This window comes from Suricata suricatta, chromosome X (assembly GCF_006229205.1).
Source record: "Suricata suricatta isolate VVHF042 chromosome X, meerkat_22Aug2017_6uvM2_HiC, whole genome shotgun sequence".
Classification (NCBI taxonomy): Eukaryota; Metazoa; Chordata; class Mammalia; order Carnivora; family Herpestidae; genus Suricata; species Suricata suricatta.
In genome coordinates, this window is record NC_043717.1 from 52896950 (window position 1) to 52924416 (window position 27467).

The window sequence follows — 27467 nt, forward strand, 5'->3', positions numbered from 1 at the left end:
ATGAAGGAAAACAAAGAGAATTTGTCTTTATCAGCTCTACCCTAGAAAAATGGCCAAAGGAAATTCTCCAAACAGAAAGAAAATAAAAAAACAAGAAATCTTAGAGCATTAAAAAAGAAGACTACAACGGAAATGATAAAAATATGGCTAAATATAGCACATTTTCCTTCTCCTCTTCACTTTTAAAAATTGTTTGATGGTTGAAACAAAAACTATAACAATTACTGTTGTGGCTTTCAATGTATTTAAGGTAAAATTTTAAAATATTATATTAGAGAGGAATAAAGTCAGGTAAGTTTCCTATAGTTTACTCAAAGTGGCAAAAGGTTGATAACAATAAACTATTATATACATAATATATGTATTATATATATTTGTATTTATATATAAATAAACATATTTATATATTGTATATATATTTTAATACCTAAGGCAATTACTAGAAAATCTATACAAAGTGATATACTAGAAAACAGTATAGATAAATTAAAATATAATTTAAAAAAGAATGTCCAAGTAATCCAGAGGAATGCAGGAGGGAAAAACAGGGAATAAACAGGAAATAAATGATAAAATGGCAAACTTAAGTCTTAATATATCAATAACTACATTAAAAGCAAATGATCTAAACACACCAATTAAAAAAGAGAGAGAATGGGTAACAAATATGACTCAATTATATTTTGTCTATAAGAAAGTCACTTCAAATATGATAATATAGATAAATTGAAATAAAAATGATGGAAAAAGATATAATATGTAAATGGTAATAAAAAGGCATGAATGCTAGTTTCATAAAAAAGAAAACCTATACCTATCATATGATACAGCAACTGCATTCTTGGTATTGATTCCAGATACATGAAAACTTACATCCACAAAACTATACATAAATGTTTAATTTTAATAGCCCCAAATTGGAAACAACCCAAATGTTCTTTTAAAAAAATTTTTTTTTAAATGTTTTATTTATTTTTGATACAGACAGAGACAGAGCATGAGAGGGGGAGGGACAGAGAGAGGGAGACACAGAACCGGAAGCAGGCTCCAGGCTCTGAGCTAGCTGTCAGCACAGAGCCTGACACGGGGCTCGAACCCACAAACGTGAGATCTGACCTGAGCCGAAGTCGGAGGCTTAACCGACTGAGCTACCCAGGCGCCCCAACCCAAATGTTCTTAAATAGATAAATGGTTAAATGAACTATGGCATCCCAATACCATAGAATACTATTCAGCAATAAAAAGGCATGAAGTATTGAGGCATGGAATAACTTTGACAGCTATCAAGGGAATTATGCTGAGTATAAAAAAGCCAATCTCAAAAGGTTACATACTGCATGGTTCCATTTATATCACATACTCTAAATGAAAATAATATATAGACATGAAGAACAGATTAGTGGCTTCCATGGATTAGAGACTGAGTTAAGGGAAGAGAAGGCAGCTATGGTTAAATTAGCACAAGGAAGGGCTTTGTGGTGATGGAACAGTTCTGTATCGTGACTGTGGTTGTGGATACAACAATTTATATATGTGATAAAATTTCATAGACCTAAATACACACACACACACACACGAGTATGTGTAAAATAGATGAAATATAATTTCCTGGTTTTTATATTTTACTATATTTATATAAGTGAAGACATTAACATTGGGGGAAACCAAATGAAGGGTATATGAGACTTCTTTGTACTATTTTTACAATTGTCTCTGGATTTAAAACTATTTCAGAATGAAGAAGTTTAAAAAATAATTGGATAGAATGGGATAAAGATTAATTTGATGGGGTTAATAGCAGACTAAATACTAAAGGAGAAAGGATTAGTAAACTTGAAGATATATCAGTGGAAATTAAGCAAATTGAAGCATAGAAAAATATTTTTAAAAAGTGACACGCACTTCAGTGACTTACAGGACAGTATCAATCAATCTTTTTTTTAAGTTTATTAATTTTGAGAGAGAGAGAGAGCAAGCTGGGAAGGGTCAGAGAGAGAGGGGGAGAGAGAGAGAGAATCCCAAGTAGGGGATTCTGCACTGACAGTGCAAATGTTGGGCTCAAACCCATGCACTGTGAGATCAGGACCTGAGCCAAAACCAAGAATTGGTTGCCCAACTGATGGAGCCATCCAGGTGCCTCTGATATCAGTCAATCTAACACATGTTACTAGGAGTTCCAGAAAGATAGGAGAGACAGAAATAGGGCAAAAAATGAGTCAAGAAATATCAGCCAAGAATTTTCCAAATTATATCCCAATCTGGAACCCACAGATCCAGGAACTCAGGAAATCCCAAGTAGGATAAATACAAACAAAAGTATACTGGGGCATATCATGGTAAATGGTCTGAAAACCAAAGATAAATTTATAAATGCAGCCAGAGGAAAAAGACACAGTATACCCAGGGAAAAATGATCAAAACAAGACTGACTTTCCATCCCCCCCAAAAAAATGGAGCAAGAAAAAAATAAAAAGTTTCCATCTAGAATTTTATATCCAGCAAAAATATTCTCCAAAAATGAAGGCAGAAAAAAGCTGGAAGCAGATAAATAAAAGGGTTCTGTATCTGGCTATGAGGGGAAAGATGTGAAATTATTTTCTCTTTAGAAACCACTGGAATATTTACCAAATATAGGAAACTTTTTAACAGACATTGGACAATATGCAGCATAATGTAGTAATCTGAGAGAAAAGAAATACAAATAAGGTGATCCCTATGATCACCCCAGCTTTCTTCCAGGAGATAATCCCTGGACTGTGATGCAGTTGTGGGGGGGGGGGCAAATCCAAACAGAGTCTAACAATCTCTGTGTAGAGCAGACAGAGATGGGAATTCATAAAAGCCAAGGTGGTTAGAAATTGCGGTGATGGAGCTAAGCCATAAAAAGTGCTAGAAATATGCATAGAGGTCCCCTTGAGTCTTTTGATGAATATTAATCTGAATATGGATAGGGTAAAACCTCACAAGGAATCTAGAAAAAATTTCTAGGGAAACAATTACTAAGAAGTTGTAAGAGAAACACTTCCTAGAGTTCACACAAGGTCAAAATGGAGAAACCTCAATGAATACAGAGGGGCATCAGTAGGGACTTCAGAGGAGCAGTTCCTTCAAAATGGGCTAAATTAGCTCTAGTGTAAAGGTTACTCAAGGTCTACTCTAAGTGAGCATTTAAAAACAAACCTCAAAAGGATCAAATTGATTCACAATAACTTGTCTATCAAATAAAAATGCAATCCTCTAAATAAATACAAAAAAAAATCCAACACTCAACAATGTAAAATTCACAATGTTGGATATACAATTTAAAATTTTAAACATACAAGGAAGCAGGAAAATGTTATCTATACCCTGGAGAAAAATGAGTCAAGAGGAATAGGCTCAGAAATTACAGAGATAAGGGAATTAGTAGACAAGGGCCTTAAAACAGCTATTTATAAATATGCTCCATATGTTCAAGGATGTAAAGAAAATATGAACACAGTGAAGAGAGAAGTGGACAATTTTTTTCCTGGTCATATATATTTTTAAAGATTTTATTATTTGGAAGGTTTTTATTTGTAATAGAAGTTATAGAAATGAGAAATGCAATATTTGAAAAGAAAATTTCACTGGATGGGATTAATAGCAATTATATACTGCAGAAGAAAAGGCGTGTCTTGGTGGGTCAGTTGGTTAAGCGTCCAACTTTGGCTCAGATCATGATCTCCAGTTCATGAGTTTGAGACCCGCATCAGGCTGGTGCTGACAGTGCAGAGTCTGCTTCAGATTCCGTCTCCCCCTCTCTTTCTGCCCCTCCTCCACCCATGTTCTTTTGCTCTCTCACAAAAATAAATTTAAAAAATTAAATATAAAAAAGGAGTCTCAGTGAGCTATGTGACAATACAACTGATCTAACATAGGTTTAACTGGAGTCCCAGTAGTAGAGAAGAAAAGAAAGGACAGAAAAGAAATAATGGCTGAAATATTTTTAAATTTGATAAAAACTACAAACACTCAGATCCTAGAAGCTTTGGGTTCCAAAGAGGATAAACACACACACACACACACACACACACACACACACACACACACACACACAGAAAGTATACCAGGGCAACCTATAATCAGGATGCTGAAAACTAGTCACAAAGAGAAAAGGTAAAAGCAGCCAAAGGAAAAAAAGGCATGTATTATACAAAGGAAAAAAAGAAAAGAATGATTACAGAGTTCTCATGAGGAAATATGCAAACACAAACACAATGTATTGATATCGTTAAAGTTCTGAAAGAAAAAACTATCCACCTAGAATCTATATCTTAAAATATAGAAATATCTTTAAAAATATCTTTAAAAATTTAAGACAAAATAGACTTTTCAAATAAATCTGAGAAAATTTGTTGCTAACAGACCTACATTTGAATACAAAATTAGCTGAAGTTCTTAGGCAAAATGTAACTTTTACCAGATGGAAATCTGGATCTACACAAAGGACTGAAAAATGCTGGAAAGGATAAATATATAGGTAAATGTAAAAAATGTTTTTGAAGTGCCTGAGTGGTTAAGAGTCCAACCCTTGATTTTGGCTCAAGTCATGATCTCATGATTTGTGGGATTGAGTCCTGCATCAATCTGTGCTGTTGGCACAGAGCCTCTTTTGGATTCTCTCTCTCTCTCTCTCTCTCTCTCTCTCTTTCTCTCTCTGTGACTCTCCTCGCTCCCTGTCTCTCATGCACACACACACACACACACACACACACACACACACACACACACACTGAATGAATGAATAAATATTTTCCTACTTATCTTTTAATTTCTTTAAATGTTAATTTAGGGCCACATTGGGAGCAGCATGTCCAGTGGTGGCTGCCATGTGCTGGCTGCAAAGGTGTGCCACTAAAGCCCATGGAGGAATGAGGCAGGCTGTCAGCCTGGTGGCAGAGTAATAAGTGGAGCAACACAGTCCAGCCAAAAGGTGGCATAGCTCAGGTTGGGCCACTAGGTGTATGGTCCAAAGCTGCTCATATTTGGGGCATTCTAGTCTGAGCATTGTGTCCTTTGGCTGGTATGAGTAGCTGTCTAGCCTCCCTGCACCCTATGATGGGGCCCATACAACAGGTTCCCCTACTCTGAGACCTCTTGCCTGGTCAGGCTTTGGATCTTCTCTTCCATCCCTTCCTTTAAGTTTTTTAGTTCTTTGCTCTGAAGTGCTGGCACCATGACCAGTGCCTGTACTCCCTAACCACAAGAGAGATATAGAAATAGTATCCTTAGCTATACCTGCTATAATCTCTATAACTTTATTTATTGTTTAGTAAATCATTATTTTGAAATCCCAGATTTTTGCTTCCACCTAGACAGAAACTTAAGAATATGGATTGTTGGCTTAATAAAGTGAGATTAGAAAGCTTGCTGTCTCAAATCAGAGCTGTAGCATCTATGTTTAAAGAAGCTGAAAAAGATGAAACTGAAGAATTAGGGAAGGTAGGAAGACATTGACTTCAAAGACATGGTTAAATTGTAAGCAAAGAATGAATTTATGATAGAATTACTTTTATATATGTAATTAATTTACTTTATGTGTCTTATGCACAGAACATTTTCATATAATTTCAGAATAATTTGCTATTTAAGTTGTTGCATCATTTTCAGACCATTTATTCATAGTTAAAGGGAAAAAATGGGATATTTTAAGTGTAGACATAATGAGCCTATTAAAAAAGTTGTTAAGAGTTTTTCAAACTAGAAGAAGTCACTGAAGCATCTTATGCATAAGTCATTAGACTATATGGACCTGGGCAAAGGCACGTAAGAGTTTAGAGATCAATAAAGCCTTGAATAGCCGACATTGCTCAATGCCTACTAAATGAAATGTTAGTAAAATAACTCATAGTAGTGCCTTTTTTCAAAGGCATGGTAACTTGCTTACTTAAACATTTAGCTCTAAACATGAAGACTTAGTCATTATCTTATTTGCATAATTGTACTTTCACTTTACAGACAAGTCTACAAATGTGGTTGGACTTGTTGTCTTGCTTGCAGTCATGTGGTATCAGCAGTGACTAATCTTTGAAGAAGTCTTTTTCTTTGTGAATGGTTGACAACAAACATGAGTGGTATTGAAATATTAAAATGCTGAATAACTTGTTCACATCTCACAGTTTCTCCTGAAGCAACTTTGTTTATATTTACATGGAAGTACAAAAGCAGTAGTAGGTAAAACTGCAGGAACCATGATATAAATTAAGGCAGTAGCACCAAAATATACCAGTAGTTATTATATTCTTTATACTGCCATGTAATCACATTAAAAAAATTAAATTTCAATTAAGAATGTCCTTGGTGAAGCATTAAAAATTATTAAATCTTGATTCTGGTTTTAAATATTTGGTGTCACAAAATAGATATGAAAAAGGTGCTTCTGTTATAAACTACACTATTGTGGTTGTATTCAGAAAAACAGATCTGTAATTAAGTTGTGACTTAACTAGCCACTTTTCATGGAATAGGATTCTTAGATGGAAGAATCTGGCAGATAATTCTCAAAAATGAAGTGAGCCTTTAGGATAAACAACTGATATAATTTTTTGCCAATAATGATATTTACAATTTTGAATGAAAATTATAATTTTGGAAAACTTAATTTTGCCATTGTAAGCTTGACAACTTCCCCAAACTTAAGCTTTGTTTCAGTGAGATTAGTGCTGATATCAATGTAACTTTTGATAGTGCAAAAAATGTTTCAGCATTTGAAATATTCATATAACTCAGTGAACCAATATTTTCCAAATAGTCGATGTGTACAAGATGGGTCAAATACCTATTCAAAGCACAAGATGACCAATGAATTTTAATGTAACAGTATATAAAAAGTAAAAAGTTCACTGATACAGTTTCAGATTCCACACAGCATTAACCTTTAAGAAACTACCATTTGTAGGGTTTTTGTGTAGTATCAAAGAAGAATATCCACAATCGTCTGTAAAGGTTATTGAAACACCCCTCCCTTTTTCAACTACATATCTATGTGAAGCTGGATTTTCTTCATATACTTTAAGAAAAACAAAATAGGGGTGCCTGGGTGGCTCAATCGGTTAAGTGTCGGGCTTCGGCTCAGGTCAGATCTCACAATTCGTGGTTTCGAGCCCCGCATCCAGCTCTGTGCTGACAGCTAGCTCAGAGCCTGGAGCCTGCTTCAGATTCTGTGAGTGTCTCTCTCTCAGACCCTCCCCTGCTCGTGCTGTCTTTCTCTGTCTCTCAAAAATAAATAAAAAACATGTAAAAAAAAAAAAAGAAAAACAAAATAACACATTGTAGAAGCTCGGATGAGAAGTAACTTGTCATTTATTAAGTCTGACATTATAGACATGTGCAACAATATATAGCAATGACATTCTTTTCATGAAATTTTTTGTCTTGGAAAGTAGATTTAAAAAAACATAACATGTTATCTGTGCTAATGTGTACTGGGTTTATTTTTCATATTTTAAATAATAAATGTTGAAAAAAATTTAAAAATATATTGACTGTTTAAGGCAAAATAATAATAATGTATTGTGGGGTTTATAATATCTGCAAAAGTAAAATATATGACTACAATGGCACAAGGGAAGGAAAAAAGAAAAATGGAAGAACACTGTAATAAGGGTGCTATATTATACATGAAGTAGTGTGATACTATTTGAAGGTAGAATATGATAAGTTAAAAATGTATACTGTAAACACCAGAGCAACCATGAAAAATCAAAACAAACAGTTGTAGATAATAGACAAATAAAGGACACAAATGGAACCTTAAAAATATTCATTTAATTCAAAAAGGCAGAAAAATAGAAACAGGGAATAGATGGGACAAATAGAAAACAAATAGGAAGATGGACTTAAACATAAACATATAAATAATTTATGTAAACATAAGTGGTATAGGCATTCCAGCCAAAAGGCAGAGACTGTCAGACTAGACTGGATAAAAAATCATGACCCAACTATACGTGGTCTATAAGAAATTCAATTTAGATATGGAAACACAAATAGATTAAAAGTAAAAGAACAGATAGAGATATATCACACAAATAATAATCATAATAATTACACCACTCAAATAATAATCAAATTGGCACAGATGTGACAATATTAAAATCAGACAAAGTAGACTTTAGAGCAAGGAATATTACCAGAGATAAAGAGCAATATTTCATAGTAATAAGAGGGTCAATTCATCAAGAAGATATAACAACCCTAAATGTATATACATCTAATGACAAAGCTGCAAAAATACATGAAACCCAAACCAACATAAGTGAAAGGAAAAATTACCAAATCCAAAATCACGGTTGGAGTTCAACTTTCTTAATAATTGACAGAACAAGCAGACAAAATCAATAGGGATATAGAAGACATAAATAACACTCTCAACTAACCTGACTTAATTGATAATGATAAAAAATGCTGTCCAATAATAGTAAAAAACACATTCTTTGCAAACTGCACATGAAACATTCACCAAGATAGATCTTATGTTGGTCTGTAAAACAAATTCAAATAAGTTTAAAATGACTGAAATCATGCAAAGTATGTTCTCTGAGTACAACAGAATTAAACTAAAATGAAGGTAAATAGAAAGATATCTGGAATGTCCTGAAATATTTGGAAATTAATTTTTAAAAACTCATGCTTCTAAATAACTCATCAGTTAAAGAAGAAAATTAGAATATATTTTGAACCAACTGAAAATGAAAACATCAAAATTTTTGCGATGCAGCTATAGTAGTGCTTAGATGAAAATTTATAGCATAAAATTCTTGTATTAGAAAAGAAGAAAGGTTTAAAATCAATAAACTATGTTTCTATCACAAGAGACTAGAAAAAGAACTAAAAATCAATACAAGTAAGTAGAAGGAAGGAAATAACAAAGATATGAACAGAAAAATAAAAGAGAAAAGAGAAAAATAAAGTCAATGCAAAAGCTGATTCTTTGAAAAAAAATACAATTCAATAAAACTGACAAACCACAAGCTACAATGATCAAGAAAAACAGGAACGGAATACTAGGAATGGAAGAGGGGATATCACTATAGCTTCTACAGACATTAAAACAATAATAGAGGAATATTATAAATGAATTAGAAAATTCCTCAAAGACAAATTATCAACATGGAAGCAAGAAGAAATAGAAAATCTAAATAGCTATATAACTGTTAAAGAAATAGAATTCATAATTAAAAACCTTCCCACAAAGAAAACTTTGGACTCAAATGTTTCACTGGTGAATTCTATCAAATATTTAAGTAAGAAATAGTATAAATCTTACATAAACTCTTTCAGAAAAAAAGAGGAGGTGGGGATACTTCCCAAGTCATTTTATAAGATCGGCATTGCCCTGATATCAAAATCAGACAAAGACATTACAAGAAAAGAAAACAAGTCAACATTCCTCATCAACACTGACACAAAAATCCTTGACAAAATTTCAGCAAACTGAATCCAGCAATATATAAAAAGGATAATATACTATGACCAACTAGGGTTTATTTCAGCAACGCAAGGTTTGTTTGACATTTAAAAAAGCAACAATGAATGCAACTTACTGTATTAACCGAGTAAGAGGACTCCATATGACCATTTCAATAGATGAGGAAAAAGCATTTGATAAAGTTTAACATTCATTTGTGAGAAAATACTCATTATATTAGGATTAGAAGGGAACTTCCTCAACCTAATGAAGAACTTTTCTGAAAAAACTGACAGCTAACATCACTTCATGATAAAAGATTAAGTGCTTCCCCCTATGATCAGGAATAAGACAAGGATGTTTTCTCTAACCACTTCTATTCAATATCATATTGGAGGTCCCAACCAGTGTAATAAGGCAAGAAAAAGAAATAAAAGTCATGAAGATTATAAAGGAATAAGTAAAACTTTCTTTATTCACAGATGACATGTTTGTATACATTAAATATGCTAATGAATCTACAAAAAGCTACTAGAACTAATAAGTTGAGCAATGATACATTATTCAAGATCAATATAAAATCAATGGTACTTCTATATTCTAGCAACAAACAATTGGAAATCAAAATTTAAAAATACCATTTATAAAAACATCAAAATCAAGAAATACTTAAGGATAAATATAAATTTGTGTAAGATGTGTTCACTGAAAAATATAAATGAAAATTTGAAATTAAAGACTTAAGAAAATGTAGAGATATAGCAAATTTGTGGATTGAGATATTAAATATCATTAAGATGTTATTCCTCCCCAAATTGATCTATAGATTCAGTGCAATCTACAGATGCACTGAAGACTGTTTTACATTAGTAACATACACGTGTATATAAATCTATACTTTTTTTTTTATTTTTGATACAGAGAGAGACAGAGCATGAGAGGGGGAGGGGCAGAGAGAGAAGGATACACAGAACCGGAAGCGGGCTCCAGGCTCTGAGCTAGCTGTCAGCACAGAGCCTGACGCGGGGCTCGAACCCACGAATGTGAGATCTGACCTGAGCCGAAGTCAGAGGCTCAGCTGACGAGCCACCCAGGCGCCCCAATCTATACTTCTATATAAATCATTATTTTTAATGGCTATATATATTTCCTCATATGAATGATGCATAGTTTATCCAACCAGTCCATCAGAAATGGTCTGGTTAAGTAAATATTTTTCACTCACTAAATTTTGTTAATAAATCTATCTGATTCAGGTATGTACATATACCTGATATACCTGCACATACATATACATATATGTATATATGAATATATTATATAACATAACTGCTATGCTCTATCCTAGATCATAGGATCCAGATAGTATTACTGGATTACAGAACATTCTTATATATGATAGTCCATAAGATTACATGGAGTGAATGATTTGCTAAATTAGCCATGTACCGGTCTTTTTATTGGACCCCATGCCATCTTTGGGCTTTCTCTATGGTAGAGATACCTGAGCCAGGCATATGGACAGGTTCCCTTCCTCTTAGCTTTCCAATCTGGACCCAAATCTTCTTCCAACTGGGATTGCTTCCTCACTCCATGCCTGGCTGGCAAATCTGGCTCCCTAATTCCTGAGGTGGGACCAACTCCCTGATCACTGCCTTTATGATATCATTGGTTTTATATCTCATGATAACTATGGTTGAAATCTCACCACTAGTTACTTCTAATATTTGTGCTTGGTTTGTCTTCTCAACTCCCTTCCTTCAGTTGGCAATCTAGTGTCCATCCCATGGACACATCTGTTTCCTATCACTGGGCTACCTGGTACTTCTTGCAAAGGATGGGTAGTTGCTACTGGAAGCCTTTTCAGAAAAAGACTTCCAATTCTTCCATCTTAAGAAGAGTTTTACAATGTGAATGTTGAGGTGATTATTATCCAAACACCCATTTATTCAGTTGTTCATTCAAACAATGAACACCAACAAGGTGGGTGGCTGGCACTGTGCTAAACACTGAGGGGGAATACAGACAACCAAAACACAGATGATCAAATGAATACTATAGACTATGTTATAGGAGTGTACTGGAACCTCTTAATAGGTTTGCCTTTTTCAAGTCTCTGTCCTTTGCAATCTGTCTTCCGTTTGCTACTGAGTAAGCTTTCTAAAAACCAACGCTCATCTGTTTTCACAGAAAAAAGTGTAAACTCTTTAGTGTGGTTTTCAAGGTTCTTCATAATGTGGCTCCAATTTTCATTCAAGCCTTAATCCTTCCCATTCTCCCTTAGACACTCTATGTTCTGCTAGTATACCAAACTTCTCACTGGTCCCATGAAGCACCAGGTCCTTTCCAATCCTTGTTCCCTTTGCCTAGAATGTCTTTCCCTCTTCTTCACCTGGCAAATTCCCAATCAACCTACATAATTCAGTTCAAAGTCTTGGTGAAACATTTCTTCTATTCTCCTCAACTGTCCTGAATCAAATCCAGAATAAAAGTTCTGTCACCTTTATTAGATGGTGAAATTTTTGAGGGCACTGGGTTTACTTGTTAGTCTTTGTATCTCTGAATTCAAGTCTGAATATAGCCTGACAAGTAGTAGGGATGCAATGAATATTTGTTAAATGAATGAAGGAATAATTGAATGTGAAGGAAGAGCTCCAAGGGCTTTGGTATATTTAGGTAAAAGATTTTTAAAGCCACAGTGTTTGAAGCTAGACCTAGGAAAGCAATAGAGAGATGGAGGAAGAGCATTTGGAGGAGGAAGAATATTATCCTAGGACACAGAAGAACACAAGTCCAAGGCTGAAAGTGAAGACAGTGAGAGGGTCAGCCAGACTGCAGCTGACTGCTGTACTATCTTGACCTTTTCACTGACTAGATTTCTCAATTATATTTTCAGCTCCTGGAGGGCAGGGCATTTTGTACACTCCTTTGTATACCTTTCATATCTGATGCACATCTCCACAGTCATTGTTCCTACTGTCCTGTGTTTCTTACTCTGCTCTGTAATATAATTATTTGTATATCTACATATCTCCCCAGAACTTATATCAACCTCCCTCCCAGACTGCTTGAGGTAGGGGATGAGATAAGGTCTCAGTGTCTTTGCATTTTCTAAGACACCTAGCCTAGAGCCTGGCACACAATGGGTGCTCAGTAAATATTTTTTGATCTACCATTTGTTGATCTGATTACAAAGAACCACAAGGATATTTATGTGCAACTGTGTATTGTGGCACAAAACTTATATATGCCTTCACACTCTGCAGTCTATTTTTGGCAATTTTCATTAAAATGTTATCTTATTGTACAGGGAAAACTGTCATTTCAATTTTCTTCTTTGTTCCTTCTTGGATGACTCACATCTCTTATACCAGAAGGATATGACAGAAGGGATTCAAAAAGGGTTTGGACACGTTTATGAATGACAAAGTCAGAAATATCTGGGTATAAGGAATTGTTAGGACCATACAAAGGGGAAGGAGAAAACTTGCATTTTAAAAGTGCCTATTATATGCCAAGAACTGTGCTAGGCAATTGACATACATTGTATACTATTTAATCTGGCAGGATATGTCAGCATAAAGATAGGACATGTCTGTCTATAAGGCCAAGCCCACATCCATTCAGGCACAGAGCTTCTCTAGGTACCAGAGGCAATATTCATCTTTATTAAAATTTTATCAACCTTTTAAGACAGATGAATCTATGGATTTGCACTGTTTCCTAGGAACAGAACACTCATTCTCAATTCAAGCTCCTATAGTTTCAAACTCCTTTTTGACATAACTTGATCAGTTTTAAAAGTCTCAATGCTTTAAATTACAATGCAATCTGATGGTCCCACAGCAATAACAGCAATTACATTTGTTCACAAATGTAATTTGTTTGCTTATCTTTATATTTCATAAACCTTCCAAATACTGAACAAAAGTAAGTCAAGTCAAGAAAAGACACTTCTATTAACCCTGACAATAGCAAATTGTCTCAAATTATAGCATGCCTTCAATTTGTATTCTAAACACATTGAGTGGTTTTTCAGAGGTACATATTATACCTCATTTGTGGTTAGAAGAAAATTGGAGAAAATTAGTTTAAGTTGTTTCTAATTTTTTAAAATTAGTAACTTTAAAAAGAATAATGTTACCAAGTGTACAGATTCTGCATCTGGTAGAAATCAAAACATAACCAAAGTACCATCTCTACTCCTGAGAATGGCTTGAGAAAGTGGGGCTGCAGGTATTGGTTCATACATTGGCTTTATTATAAGTCACATAATCTAAGGCCTACAACTAGACATCTTGATCTCTGATAACATGCTTCCTGCCAGGTGTGGGAATGGGTAGGAAGAGAAGGGGTACACCTTCAGATAAGGGATAATCAGTACACTCACAGGTCTAAGACAGTATCCTGTTAACCTGTTTTGGGAAAACTACAATAGACGTCTTTGCTTCAGAAAGCGTTAAAGCCTATCTCATATGACTAAAGAAAATGGCAAAGGTTCAAATGACATTTTACATTTCAGATGGTCTTCCCCCAACCTCTGTGTGCCACTAATCACTGGAAAAATACCAGACATGTCTTTGTGGTGATTATGTGTTTCTTAAGTTTTACATTAGTCAAAGGAAACTAAAAGACAAGGACTGACCCCAAAGAACATAGGTGTGAGATACCACCTATGGGACTTTTTAAAGATAGACAAGAATCCAGTTTATACATTTAAGATATTTCCCCTTCTTTTTTGAGACTAAGGGATGAAAATATGCACGTATTCCAAAGAGTTCTTTGTGTGAACAGGTGACCCCTTCCCACAGTCTCTGTAATTAATTGAGAAATTAAAGTTAGTTGGCCTTTGAGATTGCTTGTAAAAAAAAGGCAGAAGGTCTTGGATATTTTGGAACAAGAGTCCACTATTCTGTCCAGACAGTGTGTTATTGTTATTGGAATGTCTCTCAACAAAACGGTATTGAGTGGTGAGGACGTGATTTTGATTAGGTGGAATGACTCAGCTCTTCCCCTTAAAGAAGAGAGGACTTGTCAGAGCCTTACTTACCTCATGATCTGGGATCTCAGAGGATAGTGTTTTCCCTAGGATGACCCCGGTCAAGTATGTCCAGCATCGAGCTGTGTTGGCAAGGTTATAGCCTCCTGTCTCCATCAAGAATTGTGAAGTTAGGAAAGAACAGTCACAAAACAGCAGGAGAGGGAAGGAGGGTAGGAAGGAGAGAAAAATGTTTTAATAAAAGGGCTAAAAAGACAGTTCCAACTTTCAGAATTTCACCTAAACATCCCTTTATGATGTTTCTGAACCACCTAAATTTTAGTGGATTAGTCAGATCATGCAGTGTGGAACTGGGAAGCCTAAGGCCTACAAAGATTAAAGAGGCCCTCATCTCTGAACAGATATGCACCTGAGGACCCCAAGCTCCTCAATTTGATCAAGTCATCAGCAAGACTGAGATCCCTGGAACCCAGACCTCTTGAGATGACCTACCCAGCGTGAGGGTCTCTGTGATGAATTTTGCAACAATTCTATAAAATGGCTGCTGGATGTGATTTATATGTTAAAGCTATTGGCAGACATAGCCCTAGAAATATCCAGGAAAGAGAAATGGAAAATGCTGGCAGAAATAGATTTCCTTCTTTCAATATCAGCATTCCTTTTCTCCACAAAACACAGGCCAAGTGGCAGAGATCAACAAGAATGAGATGAGGAAGGCACTGTTGATTGACGCTCTGACCCATCTCATCAGGTTCTGTCACAGTCACCCAGCAGCCATATTATACTGGATAATAATCAGCATATTTTTTCACTGAATAGATGTGCTCTGCCATGCAAGCATTAGAACATTGGCCTTTAGCTAAATCTCAAGAATGTAAGAATGAAATAGAATGATTTCCTAAATTCTGCAGCCTGAGGGAAATAGAAGCTGGTCTATTTTAGGTAGGGTAGCCATATAATTAATTTATTGTTCAAGTGGTATACTTTTAATAGTAAAAGGGGCACTATTAATAATTACACTGGGATAGCATGTATAAATTGGGACATATGGTCACCTTTCTCTTAAGCCTTGAAAGCCTTATTCTTTTAAAGGCCAGGGATAGTGGGGGTTTTAGAACATGTCTTTTAGGTCTCAATGGGGTCTAATGAAGCCTGGGGACATGGCCATCTCCACTAACTATCTATGCGTTATTGGGAGTTGAAATTTTAAGTGAAATAGTAGAGATGTACCTTAAACGTTCCTGATGTGAAAAATACAAATTTACAAGATTGACTTATTGGGTGTAATTATTTTATTTCAAAAAGATCCACTATAGATTTTAAGTAGTAAGCTCTTTCTGCTACACATACAATATGATTTGATTTGCAAAAATTCCTTTTACATACAGGCATTTTCAGGAATACACATATTGCATAAGAAGATTTATGTATTCAAAAGCCAAAACTTTGGGCTGAGAAGGCAAAGTGACTTTAAAAATGCTAGGTATGGCCATTTGTAGCAAAGTGGATGGACCTTGAGGGTGTCATGCTAAGCGAAATAAGTCAGGCAGAGAAGGACAGATACCATATGTTTGCACTCATAGGTCTAACAGGAGAACAGGAGAAACCTAATGGAGGACCAGGGGAAGGGGAAGGGGTAAAGAGAGTTAGGAAGAGAGAGGGACGCAAAACCTGAGAGACTATTGAATACTGAAAACAGAACTGAGGGTTGAAGGGGGAGGGGGAGGGGGAAAGAGAGGTGGTGGTAATGGAGGAGGCACTTGTGGGGAAGAGCACTGGGTGTTATATGGAAACCAATTTGACAATAAACTATTAAAAACTAACTAAATAAAAATGCTAAGTAAAGACTGTAGCCACAAACAAAAGTTGAATTTGCACAAATGTATATTGTAGAAAGGCCTTTTTTCTTGATGTGAGCTGTACCTGTATCATAATCAACATCCTTAGTGCTGTCAAGGAAAGTAATATGTCACACAGTACTTATCAATTTTATCTTTTTCCTGAGTTGAAGTTAATAGATGCCTTGCCAGCTTTTCGTAAGAGGTTGTCTCTTGTAAGCACCTTTAATTTTGATCCCTCTAGAGTCTAAGGGTGTCAAAGGACCTGGCTTGTGTATTTGTGTTGAATGCTCACTCATTTTCATAAGGCCTTCCCACAACCTCCTCTAATTTGGTTTTTACAATAGGTCAACAAAAACAACAAACTATTAGCTCTTCCATAATACTTGTATTTTAAGCTCAGTCTGCTTGACCATATTATTTTAACACAGCAATCCATTCACCCAATGAAATACAGATTGTGCCAGATGGATAGATAGAATATTCTAACAAGCCATCTTCAAAAGTAGTTGAGGTTGTAAAAGGTACTTTCACAAATGTGTAAATGCTTCTCTTGAATAGATCCGGCTTTCTCTTAGTCAAGCAAGACAAAACATCAATATACACTGAAGGCAAGGATGCCCAAGAGATTCTAGATCTCTCAGTTTTGCTTTATTGTAACAAATCCATGCTTTTTTTGTTGGGGTGGGAGGGAGATGTTGTTCTTGAATTTAGCTTAGATAATTAGTTCATATGTTTACTACTTATAGATGAGAAGACTTAGAATTTTGGTGGTATATTTCCAAAGGATGATTATTAGAACTGATAATCAAAAACTACGCTGAGAGAAGATGGATTAAAGTCCACTAAGGTTAACATCCACTATTCTTAATAAGATTTGATGGCACCTTTAACCAAGGACCTTTGCTTTAGGAATTGAAACTTAGACTTCACAGCGCCAAGGAGTCAATGCACATGTGAAGCTAAGGAGAAGTGTGTCCCAGTACTTCCTTATGCTGAATTGTGAAGGGAGCAGACTTCTTTGACTCAGGCTTCTGGATCACAGGCATGTTGGTATTATCCAGTCTAAGAAAGCCAAATTTTCCTCAGTGTCAATGGACAAAATGTGGAAGAAGGTCAACAAATTCTCCTGGTGACCTTCCTTTGTACTCACCTCCTCCCAAAATGAGCGTTGCCAATTGCCACTGAAGGATGTACTTAAGACATTTGCCAATTCCCACTGGAGTCATGTTAAAGGAGCACATGGGATCCCCAGCAATTGTATCAGCTCCCAGCTGTAAGACCACTGCTTTAGGATTAAAGGCTATGTATACCTCCTTTAGTACACTGTGGAAAAGAGAAGAGATATAAAAGGTCAGAAAACTACAGGTCATTTTGTTCTAGGGGTGGTGGTGGGGGCAATTGGAGATATAGCTGAGTCAGCAAAGAGTGAAGGGCGGGGGAACAACCAACTTGTCAAACTCTTCAAACTTTCCATCTAAAACAGGTGATTCAGACTATATGTAAATTATACTTTAATAAACCTGATTTACAAAAACAATTCCCTCCACCTTCATTTTACCAGGAACCAAATTTACGTTTATGTTTTAGAACTCAAACTTCCTTTAAATATTTATATTAACTTCAACAGCCATAGGACACAGTGTATATATTTACCCCATTTTATAATCTGGTAAAGTAAGACATATACACTGCATCGTTAAGGATTATTTCTGATAATTTAAGATTGTTAACATATTTGGAGTTTATTAACTGGTTATTGATGGAGACTGCTGAAGAGAATTAACATGCTTTGAAAGCATAGATGTTATCAACTTACTTTCTATTATTCTAAAGGACGTCTGGGTTATGAAATATAGCCCTTCCCAATTCATATGTAACCAGAGTATTATAGGGTAGAGGATGATAAAAACTTATCCAAAATTATAAATCTGAAGCATCCTAAAGAATAAATTATAGTGAGTAGTAATGAGGATAATTCTGGGTAGAATCATATGGTGCTATCAAATCAACCTAACAGCTTTTTTCCTGACAGTTATAAGCATTATAGATGAAAAGGAAGTTGTAAATGTGACAGATGACCTTAGTCAGGCTTCTAGTATTAGCATTAATTGAACACTGACACTGTCCAGAATGCATTCTTAGGAGTTATAAGGTCCCTGCTTTCAAGGGGCTTACAATCTAGTTTCCAGACAAAACATATACCAGTTCTCATGAGCCTAAGTAACTCTTACAGAGACATATAAACAATAAACGAGTGCAAATTAACATTCTTCAGAGTTAGGAAAATGCAGAGTCAGAAAGTGATACAAAATGTTGGGGTTAATGACCCCTTCATAATCAATATGCCAAATTATACCAGTGCAGCAAAAACAGAAAAATTCCAGATCCTTTTGCAACTGCAAAATGAATTCAGGGATATAAAATGCTATTCTCCCAAATTTTTATGTAACCAGATTATTGAAATTATTGAAAAGTGCTCGGCTGCAAAGGCATTCTTTGACTCAAAAGAGTGCTTTGTTTTGATTTCTCATCTATGCAGGCAAATATTGTGTGATTGTGGAGATTATAATATTATAAAACTTATGACTTATGATACTTAATACAGGAATACTCAAGCCTATTCTCTCTTTCATGTGCTTATCTACTGTTGCAGAAGTAAGATAAGCTACCTGAATAGTTAGCTGACATGTATTGAGCATCTACATGTACAGGGAATCCTATTAGCTGCTATCAGAAGACACAGAGGAAGGTATGATCTTTGTTCTAAAAAGGTTTATAACTTAATAGGAAGAAGGGGGAAGAAAGACCAATGTTTCTTCATTCATTCTTCCTGTCATTTTGCACAAATTTACTGAGTACCCTCTGTGTATCTAATATCTAACTGTACCAGACACTGCAGGAACAAAGATGAATGTGACACAGCTCTTACCTTCATGTGGCTCAAAACAGGGGGGAAGACTCATACTATGTTAATCAGTAATTAAAATACAATGATAAATGAAGTATCAGAGATGGTACAGTGAAGGGAGTAATTGACTTTTCCAGAAGATGTTAGAAAAAGCTCTATAGAGGTAACTTTGACATAGGTCTTAAAAGATGAGAAGAATTATAATGAGTCACCTATTAAAATGGCTAAAATGAAAAATAGTGATAACATCAATTGCTAGTGAGGATGTGGAGAAAGTAGATCACACATAGGTTGCGAGTGAGAATGTAAAATGGTATAGCCATGTTAGAAAATAGTTTGGTAGTTCCTGTCAAAACTAAAAATAGACTTACCACGTGACCCAGCAATTGAACTCTTAGGCATTTATATCAGAGAAATTAAGGCTTATTTTCATATATGAATTGGTACACAAATATTCATAGCAGTTTTATTTGTAATAATCCAAACTGGAAACAATTCAGATGTACTTCAACAAGTGAATGGTTAGACAAACTGTGGTCTATCTATACTACTGGAATATTGCTTATCAGTAAAAAGAAATAAACTATTGATAAATGCAAAATAACTTAGATGGATTTCAAGGGAATTATGCTAGGTGAATAAGGCCAATCCAAAATCTGCACTGCCTCATTCCATTACATACCATTTGTTAAATAACAGTTTGAGGGATGGAAAACAGTTGGCGGTTGCCAGTAGTTAGGGATGAGTATGGCTATAAGATGGTAGTATGAGACAGCCTTCTGGTGATGGTATAGTTCTGTATCTTGATTGTGGTGGTGGTTTTGGTAATACAAAGCTACATAGATGATAAAAATCTCATAGACACACACACACACACACACACACACACACACACACACACACCAGTTCATATATAACTGGTGAAAACTGAAATAAGCTCTATGAATTGTATCAATGTCAGCTTCTTGATGATGTTGAATTACAATTGTGCAAGATGTCAACACTGGAGGAGGTTGGAAGATAGGTACATGGAACTTTCTTGTACATTTCTTTGCAACCTCCTTTGAAACCATAATTATCTCAAAATAAAAAGTAGAAAGAAAAATGAGGAAAAGTTTACAGGCATATGGGGTGAAGGTAGTCGAGTTGGAAGTAGGGATGGTTGTGAGGGTTATTAGTAGGGGACTAGCTTCAGAGAAGGAACCGCATACTTAAGAGCATGATGGCTTGAAACAGGCAGTAGTGGGAGTGAGGCTAGTGAAGTAAATGTGGTTTAGGGCAAAAAGGGCCACAAGATATGCCAGGCAGGCTAATGAGTGGGGCTTTATTTTAGGAGTATGAAACATCTCAAATATTGTGTGTATCTATATATTTACATGTGTATATGTGTATTGGGGGAATGATCAGATTTACATTTTGAAAAGATACTTTGGGGGGCACCTGGGTGGCTCAGTTGGCTAAGTGTCTGACTTTGGCTTGGGTTGTGATCTCACAGTTTGTGGATTCCAGCCCTGCATTGGTCTCTCTGCTGTCAGCACAGAGCCCACTTCAGATCCTCTGTCTTCCTCTCTCAGCCCCTCCCCTGCTTACTCTCTCCCTCAAAAATAAACAAACATGAAAAAAAAAAACAAAAGAAAAGATACCCTGGATATAGCATAAGATACATTGAAGGTTATCAGGGGCTTTTTCAACAATCCAGGCCAGTAGCAGCAAGATCAGAGAAGAGATGGATTTGGAGATACTTCTATGATAGAATTGATAGGGTGGCACATATTGACACACAAGGAAAGTGTGTATATGTATGTATGTGTATATATATATATGTTCACATTCATGAGTGTTTGGTACTAGGGCAGAAGAAAGGATAAAGGAAGGCAAGGTGTTACTGGACCATTTTTTTAAGTAATAGCCAGGAAGTGAAAATGAGTCCTCAGGCAGTTCTGATGAAGAGGGTTCTGGATGTATAGAGAAAAGAGTAACTAGAAGCTTTGGAAAAGGTAAGGTAATTTGTACACAGCGTAAACCTCAAAGCAACTGCAAGTGGAGACAGCTTACATGTGAGGGCTACATGGTGGACCCTCTTAAATTCAAGACTGGAAGTTTTCATTTGGTTTGATAGTCAAATGGGAGTCCCTGGAGAAGTATAAATACTGATGTTGCTGAATGATGCTTAGGAACTTTGATTTTTGCTGTTGCATGGAAGGTCAAAAGAGAATGTCTGGAGGCAGAGGGGTTGGCAAAAAAAGGGTATTGAAGCATTCTAAGTACATGAGCAACAGGAAGCAAGGTAAGGTAAATTTGGGGGAAAATGAGAAGGCTTAGGTGACAGATTGGGTGGGGATAGGGGGTGGTCAGAGTAGAAAACACACTGTGCCAATTCCTCTAGAATTCACAGGAGGGGGAAAGAGAAATTGAAATACTCCTTGTAGTATTGCTACTTCCAAATCCAGTTGTCTTCCTTCTCATCAATTCCTTCTCTTTTGAGTCAATGTCATTTGCTTATACTACTTAAACACTATCCAAGGTCCTTTCTATAGACCTACCAGGCATTCTTTCACCTCCTTAAAGATGTTAGCACCTCATTCACAACTTTTCTGTCTTTCCCTTTCCCTGTCATTATTCTCTGCAGTTCACTATTCATTTGCTTACTCAGATCTTGATTCAAGCACTTATTCTTACCTATCCTAGGCACTAGAGATACAGAAATAAGATTCAAGGAGCTTATTGCCCATTAGGGGAAGAAGATGGGAAAACAAAAAACTATGATAAGTGCTGTAATATTCATCCATTCATTCAAAAAAGTTAACTAAATGCCTACTGTATACCAGGCACTGTGTTGGGCAACGGGCTTGCTATTGAATGAAAGAGACCTGCCTCTTCCCTCTGTGACCCTTCTAATTCTCTGAAATCACAGTTTCTTCACCTTCTAAACAACAGTGATGTCTGTCTGAACTCCACGTTAGTTATTGCTAGGCATAGCCATGCTTTGGGACCTGATAAGGAAGTACTTGGAAATGCTCTACTTCTAACACCCCAAACTCTGAACTCCTTTTTGGTGTACAGTTTTCCATCTTCTGGTTGAAAGTGCTCTTTATTCTCATTCTCATTTTAACTTCTGTCTCCTTGTCTTTCTCCTATTTTCAAAGTCTACTAGTCTATCTTTTGACCTCATTTACTTCACTACTCATTTTGAAGAATATAGTTAGTCATTTAAAAAATTCTTAGTAACATACTTAATTCTCTCACATCTTTGCCATTTTTGCCCTGTTAATCCTTTTTAAAAAAATATTTATTTCTGAGAGAGAGAGAGAGAAAGAGAGAGAGAGAGAGAGAGAGAGTCAGAGACGCTTCACTGACTGAGCCACCCAGGCTCTCTGCCGTGTTAATCCTTAAGTCTTTGGATAAACCACTGTCAGAATTTTCTGCCCTGTTCTGTTGGAGAAAGCTGAGAAGTCAAATCAATTGCTTCCTCTACAGTTTATGCTTACAACTCCAATTTAACAAATTCCATAAGCATTTATTGAGTGATTAATATGTGCCACTCCCTCTGTGCTGCTTGGCAATCATTTGCTTAACTTCTCATTGGTAAACAATTACATTTCTTGCAGCATCTAGTCTAATTTTTTTAAAATACAAATGTAATGAGAGTACATTCTTGATGCTAAAAATATATATAACAGTCTATCAAATAAAAGTGAAAATCTCTTTCCATCTCCGCTCGCTTTCTGGAGGTAACTGCTGATTCATTACACATAACTTCAACCAGCTCAGTCAAGTATGAGGCAGAGAAAGTTTGATGTGTTTCCAGATTAAACTTTCTCTGCCTTATACTTAATTGAGCTGGTTGAAGCTATGTGTAATGAGTGTTTTCCTCTACCTCTTTTCTCTACCTGACAATGTCTTCCCTCATATTCCTCCTTTTCCTTGAGGCTAATTTTACCACCCAGGCACTAGATCCTCTTTCCTCTAAGGGCACTAATGTTGCTCGAAGGGCACCAATGAACTCTTTCTTACATCTTTAGTCTCTGCCTTTCTATTGGTTCTGTTCCTTTAGGTTATAAGTTGCCTATCTCCTCCTCCCCTTCTCAGCACTGCCAAATTTACCCACTTACTGGCCACCTATACATTTTTTTTTGAAATCCAGTTTCTGATCTTACTGTTCTCAGTTTCTCTCTTGAAAGGAGAGAGACCTCTTTGTTATGCTATCCAAAGCTTTTTCTCTGTTATCTTTTTTTAACTTATCAGAAGCAACTAATAGTTGACACTATTAAAAAAAATCTGTAGTTGGTCATCAATGGCTACAGCTCCATTAAAAAATATTTTTAAATCTTTAAAAAACCCAAATTTACTGATAGTCACATAACATACAATTCCTCTCATTTAAAGTGTACAATTAAACAGCTTTTAGTATATTCACAGAGTTGTGCAACCATTACCACAATGAATTTCAGAACATTTTAATAAAAAAACCTCTGTACCCAGTGGTGGTTACTACCCATTTCTACCTTTCCTCAATCTCCAGGGCTGGCAACCACTAATCTACTTTCTGTCTCTATGGATTTGTCTGATTTTGACCTTTCATATGAATGGGATTATATAATATGTGTTTTTTAACTGGCTTCTTTCACTTAATATAACAGGTTCACAGTTTGTTAATGTTGTAGCATGTACATTATTCCTTTTTATGACCAAATACTATTCCATTATTTGTATATACCAAATTTTCTTTGTCCATTTATCAGTTGATGGACATGAGCTATTTCTACTTTTTGGCTAATATGAAAAATGCTGCTATGGGCATTTGTGTATAGGTTTTTGTGTAGGTGTGTTTTCATTTTTCTTGGTTATATACCTAGGAGTAGAATTTCTGGGTCATATGCTAATTGTATATTTGTTTAACATTTATAGGAACTGCCAGATTATATTCCACAGAGTTGTGCAACTGGTGGTAGCACCAGTTTACATTCACATCAGCAATGTATAATATATGAGGGTTCCAATTCTTCCACATCTTTACCAATACTTGCTATTTTCTGTTTTGTTTTATTATAGCCATTCTAGTGGGTATAAAGTGGTATCTCATGGTCGTTTTGATTTGTATTTAATTGATGACTCATGATGTTGAATATTTTTCCATGTCCTTTTTGGCCATTTGTATATCTTCTTTAGAGTAATGCCTATGCAGGTCCTTTGCTCATTTTTAATTTGTGCCATTTGTCTTTACAATATTGAGCTGTAAATATTTGTATATTCTAAATACAAGTCTCTTATCAGATACATGAGTTATAAAATTTTTTTCTCCCATTCTATAAGTTGTCTTTCACTTTCTTGATAGTATCCTTCGAAGCACACAAGTTTTTAATTTTGATGAAATACAATTTATCTATATTTTTTGTTACTTGTGCTTTTGTGTCATATCTCAGAGAACATTTTCTGATTCAAAGTCATGAATATTTACATCTATGTTATCTTCTAAGAATTCTGTGGTTTTATTTCTGTCATTTAGATTATTTTGACTTAATTTTTGTATATGGCATGAGATAAAGGTCTAGATTCATTCTTTTGCATGTTGATATCCAGTTGTCCCAGAACCATTTGTTGAAAAGACTATTCTTCCCAATTTGATTGTCTTGGCACCCTTTGGGTAAAATTGACTGTAAATATTTCTTGACCCAGAACTATATGTCATTGCTCCATATGTCTAACCTTATGCCAGCACGATACTGTCTTGATTAGAGTAGTTTTCAGTCAGTTTTGAAGTTGGGAAGTATGTCTTCCAAACTTGTTCTTCCTTTTCAACACTGTTTTGACTATTCTAGATTGAATTTTTATATAAGTTTTAGGATCAGCTTGTCAATTTCTAAAATGTCAGCTGTGATTTACAGCTCCATTTTGACTGTGCTGAACCTGTCATCTTACCTCCTTCTCTATTCCTTGTCTCTTCTAATGTTACCCTATCCTTTCAGTCAGCCATGTTCAAAAACTCTGGGCTCTTTGTGATTTCTCCCTTTCCTTGCTCCTCTTTCGTTAACCAGTCTTGCACCAATCTCTCTCCCTTTCCTTCCTCTCCACTCTGATAGCAGTACTGGCCCTTATGATCTCTTTTGTGGATTACATCAAAAGCTTCCTAATTAATTTTCCTGTCTCAAGTCTCTTACCTCTCTAATCCATCAAGCACACACACTAACTACCATCAGATTAATTTTCCTTAAGGATTGTTTTGATCACATCACCTCCTTATTCAAAACCCTTCAATGTCAATTGTCTTTAAATAATGCTTAAAATTCTTAGACTATAATGCAAAGTCTTTCATGATCTGATTACAGCCTACCTTTTTATCCTATTTTCCAGTAACTCCTTAATCCATAGTAATCTGTAGGCTAACTAAACTGTGCATGGTTCTCCTCAGTCACCTTGCACTTTTTAATAAGTATGCTTTTTGTCATAAACTTCTTTGTGCCTGCAAGTCACCTTTCTACACGTATACATCATATCTACTCTTTATTTTATTTTAATTTTTTTAAGTTTATTTATTTTGAGAGAGAGGCAGATAGAGCACGAGTGGGGGAGGGGGGAGAGAGAGAGAGAGAGAGAGAGAGAGAGAGAGAGAGAATCCGAAGCAGGCTCCATGCTGATATCATGGGGCTTGAACTCATGAACTGTGAGACCATGATGTGAGCTGAAACCAAGAGTTAGACATGTAACTGATTAAGCTATCCAGGAGCCCCTCATATCTACTCTTTAAAGGCTAGCTCAAGTTCCGTCTCCTTCATGGGTAAAAAAAAATATGATAATAGTAGTGGCTAACATTTATTGAGCACTTTATTCAAAACATAGCACTCTTCTATGCACTTTATATATATTAGCTCATTTGACTCTTATAACAATTTATAAGATAGGTATTATTATTAATTCTATTTTACAGATGAGGGAACAGCGGCACAGAGTGGTTAAGAAATCTGTATAAGATACACAGCTATTAAGTGGCAGAGCTGGGTTTTAAATCCAGGCATCCTGGCACCAGAGTCCATGCTCTAAACTACTACAATGTACCAGTTTCCATGAATAACTTCCTGAGCTCATCAGGTGCTTATGCCAGACACTTCACACGTGTTATTTTGTGTATCAGCAGTAGTAGCCACAGCATTATTTTCTGTAAGTGTTTATCTTGTTGACCAAGCTCTGATCATATTATTCGCTCATTCTAAAATCTTCAGCAGCTCCCCAAATGCTTACAGAATATGGTAAAAAGTTTCATAGCTAAGAATTCCATCTCTTGCATGACATGATTCCCACTCACTTTTCCTATTTTCTTTGCAACTTGTCCCTCTCGTGCACTTTACAGTCAGTCCAGCAAAACTAAACCACTGCCCTTTGTATATAAGCTCAGCCTCTCTTGACTTTGATCTTTCTGTACCCTCTGTATACAACATCCTTCCCTATAATCTCTATTTAAATTTGACTCAGATTTCGTAAACACATACATATTCACGCTTTGTAAAGATATACTAATTAGCTACCCTTTAGAACCCAGATCAAATGTTACCTCTTCAATTAAGTCTTTTTCTGAAGTATTTTCTCCTTTTGAGTACTGATAGCATTTTATTTTTTATGGTTCTTATAACTATGCACATTTTATTTAAATATGTGAATATGAATACATGTGCATATTCCTTTATGTATCTATAATGTTAAAATTTCCACTAACTTCCTTGTAGGTAAAATCAATACCTTATACATAGTAGGCATTCAATAAATAATCATTAAATGAATAAATAAATAAAATATCAGTCTAGATTGCTTTTGGGAAAGTTTCCCTAACCACTGTAACAGTACTGTTTGCTACACTGCAAATCATTAATTTTATGTTTTGGAAAAGTATAAACTCTCTTCCCCAGAAAGGAGGCAGGAGAGAGGAAGAGATGGGGGAGGTGGTGGTTTGGGGGGACAGACAGGCATTTCATTACACTACATTAGTAACTTCCCTATAAACACACATGATATTCATTTGAAATTCAGTTTTCTTGATAAGAAACCTAATCTTTCAGTATTCAGCAGTCTGGGTTTCAGACAACGCTATGCAAATGAGGAAGAGAAGCTGTGGCAGTGGTTTCTAGAGGCAATGATTTGGGGGAAAGGCCCTGGGTGCCTGAGGAGGATAAAAGCCAGAGGTGATGACATTAATGATGTTTTTAGATAAAAGGAAAAGCCCAAGAACCAAATTGTAGAGTTCTCCACTCCCCCCACCCCTTTTTCATTCCATCAGGGTAGACCACAGCTTCTATGGTG

General features: G+C 35.7%; 1 protein-coding gene across 8 annotated transcripts in view; it reads right to left on the reverse strand.

Moving 5' to 3' along the window:
* Positions 1 to 27467, reverse strand: part of HDAC8 (histone deacetylase 8) — a 225820-nt gene that overhangs the window by 109070 nt on the left and 89283 nt on the right. For 7 of the 8 annotated variants that reach the window (XM_029929839.1, XM_029929836.1, XM_029929834.1 and 4 more), the window contains 2 exons: positions 17421 to 17593; positions 14481 to 14575 (listed from right to left, as the gene is read on the reverse strand). In XM_029929839.1, coding sequence (XP_029785699.1) covers positions 14481 to 14575; positions 17421 to 17593 — 268 coding nt within the window. Of the gene's footprint in view, positions 1 to 13075; positions 14245 to 14480; positions 14576 to 17420; positions 17594 to 27467 lie in introns of those variants that run through there. The other variant, XM_029929835.1, reaches the window with a different exon arrangement.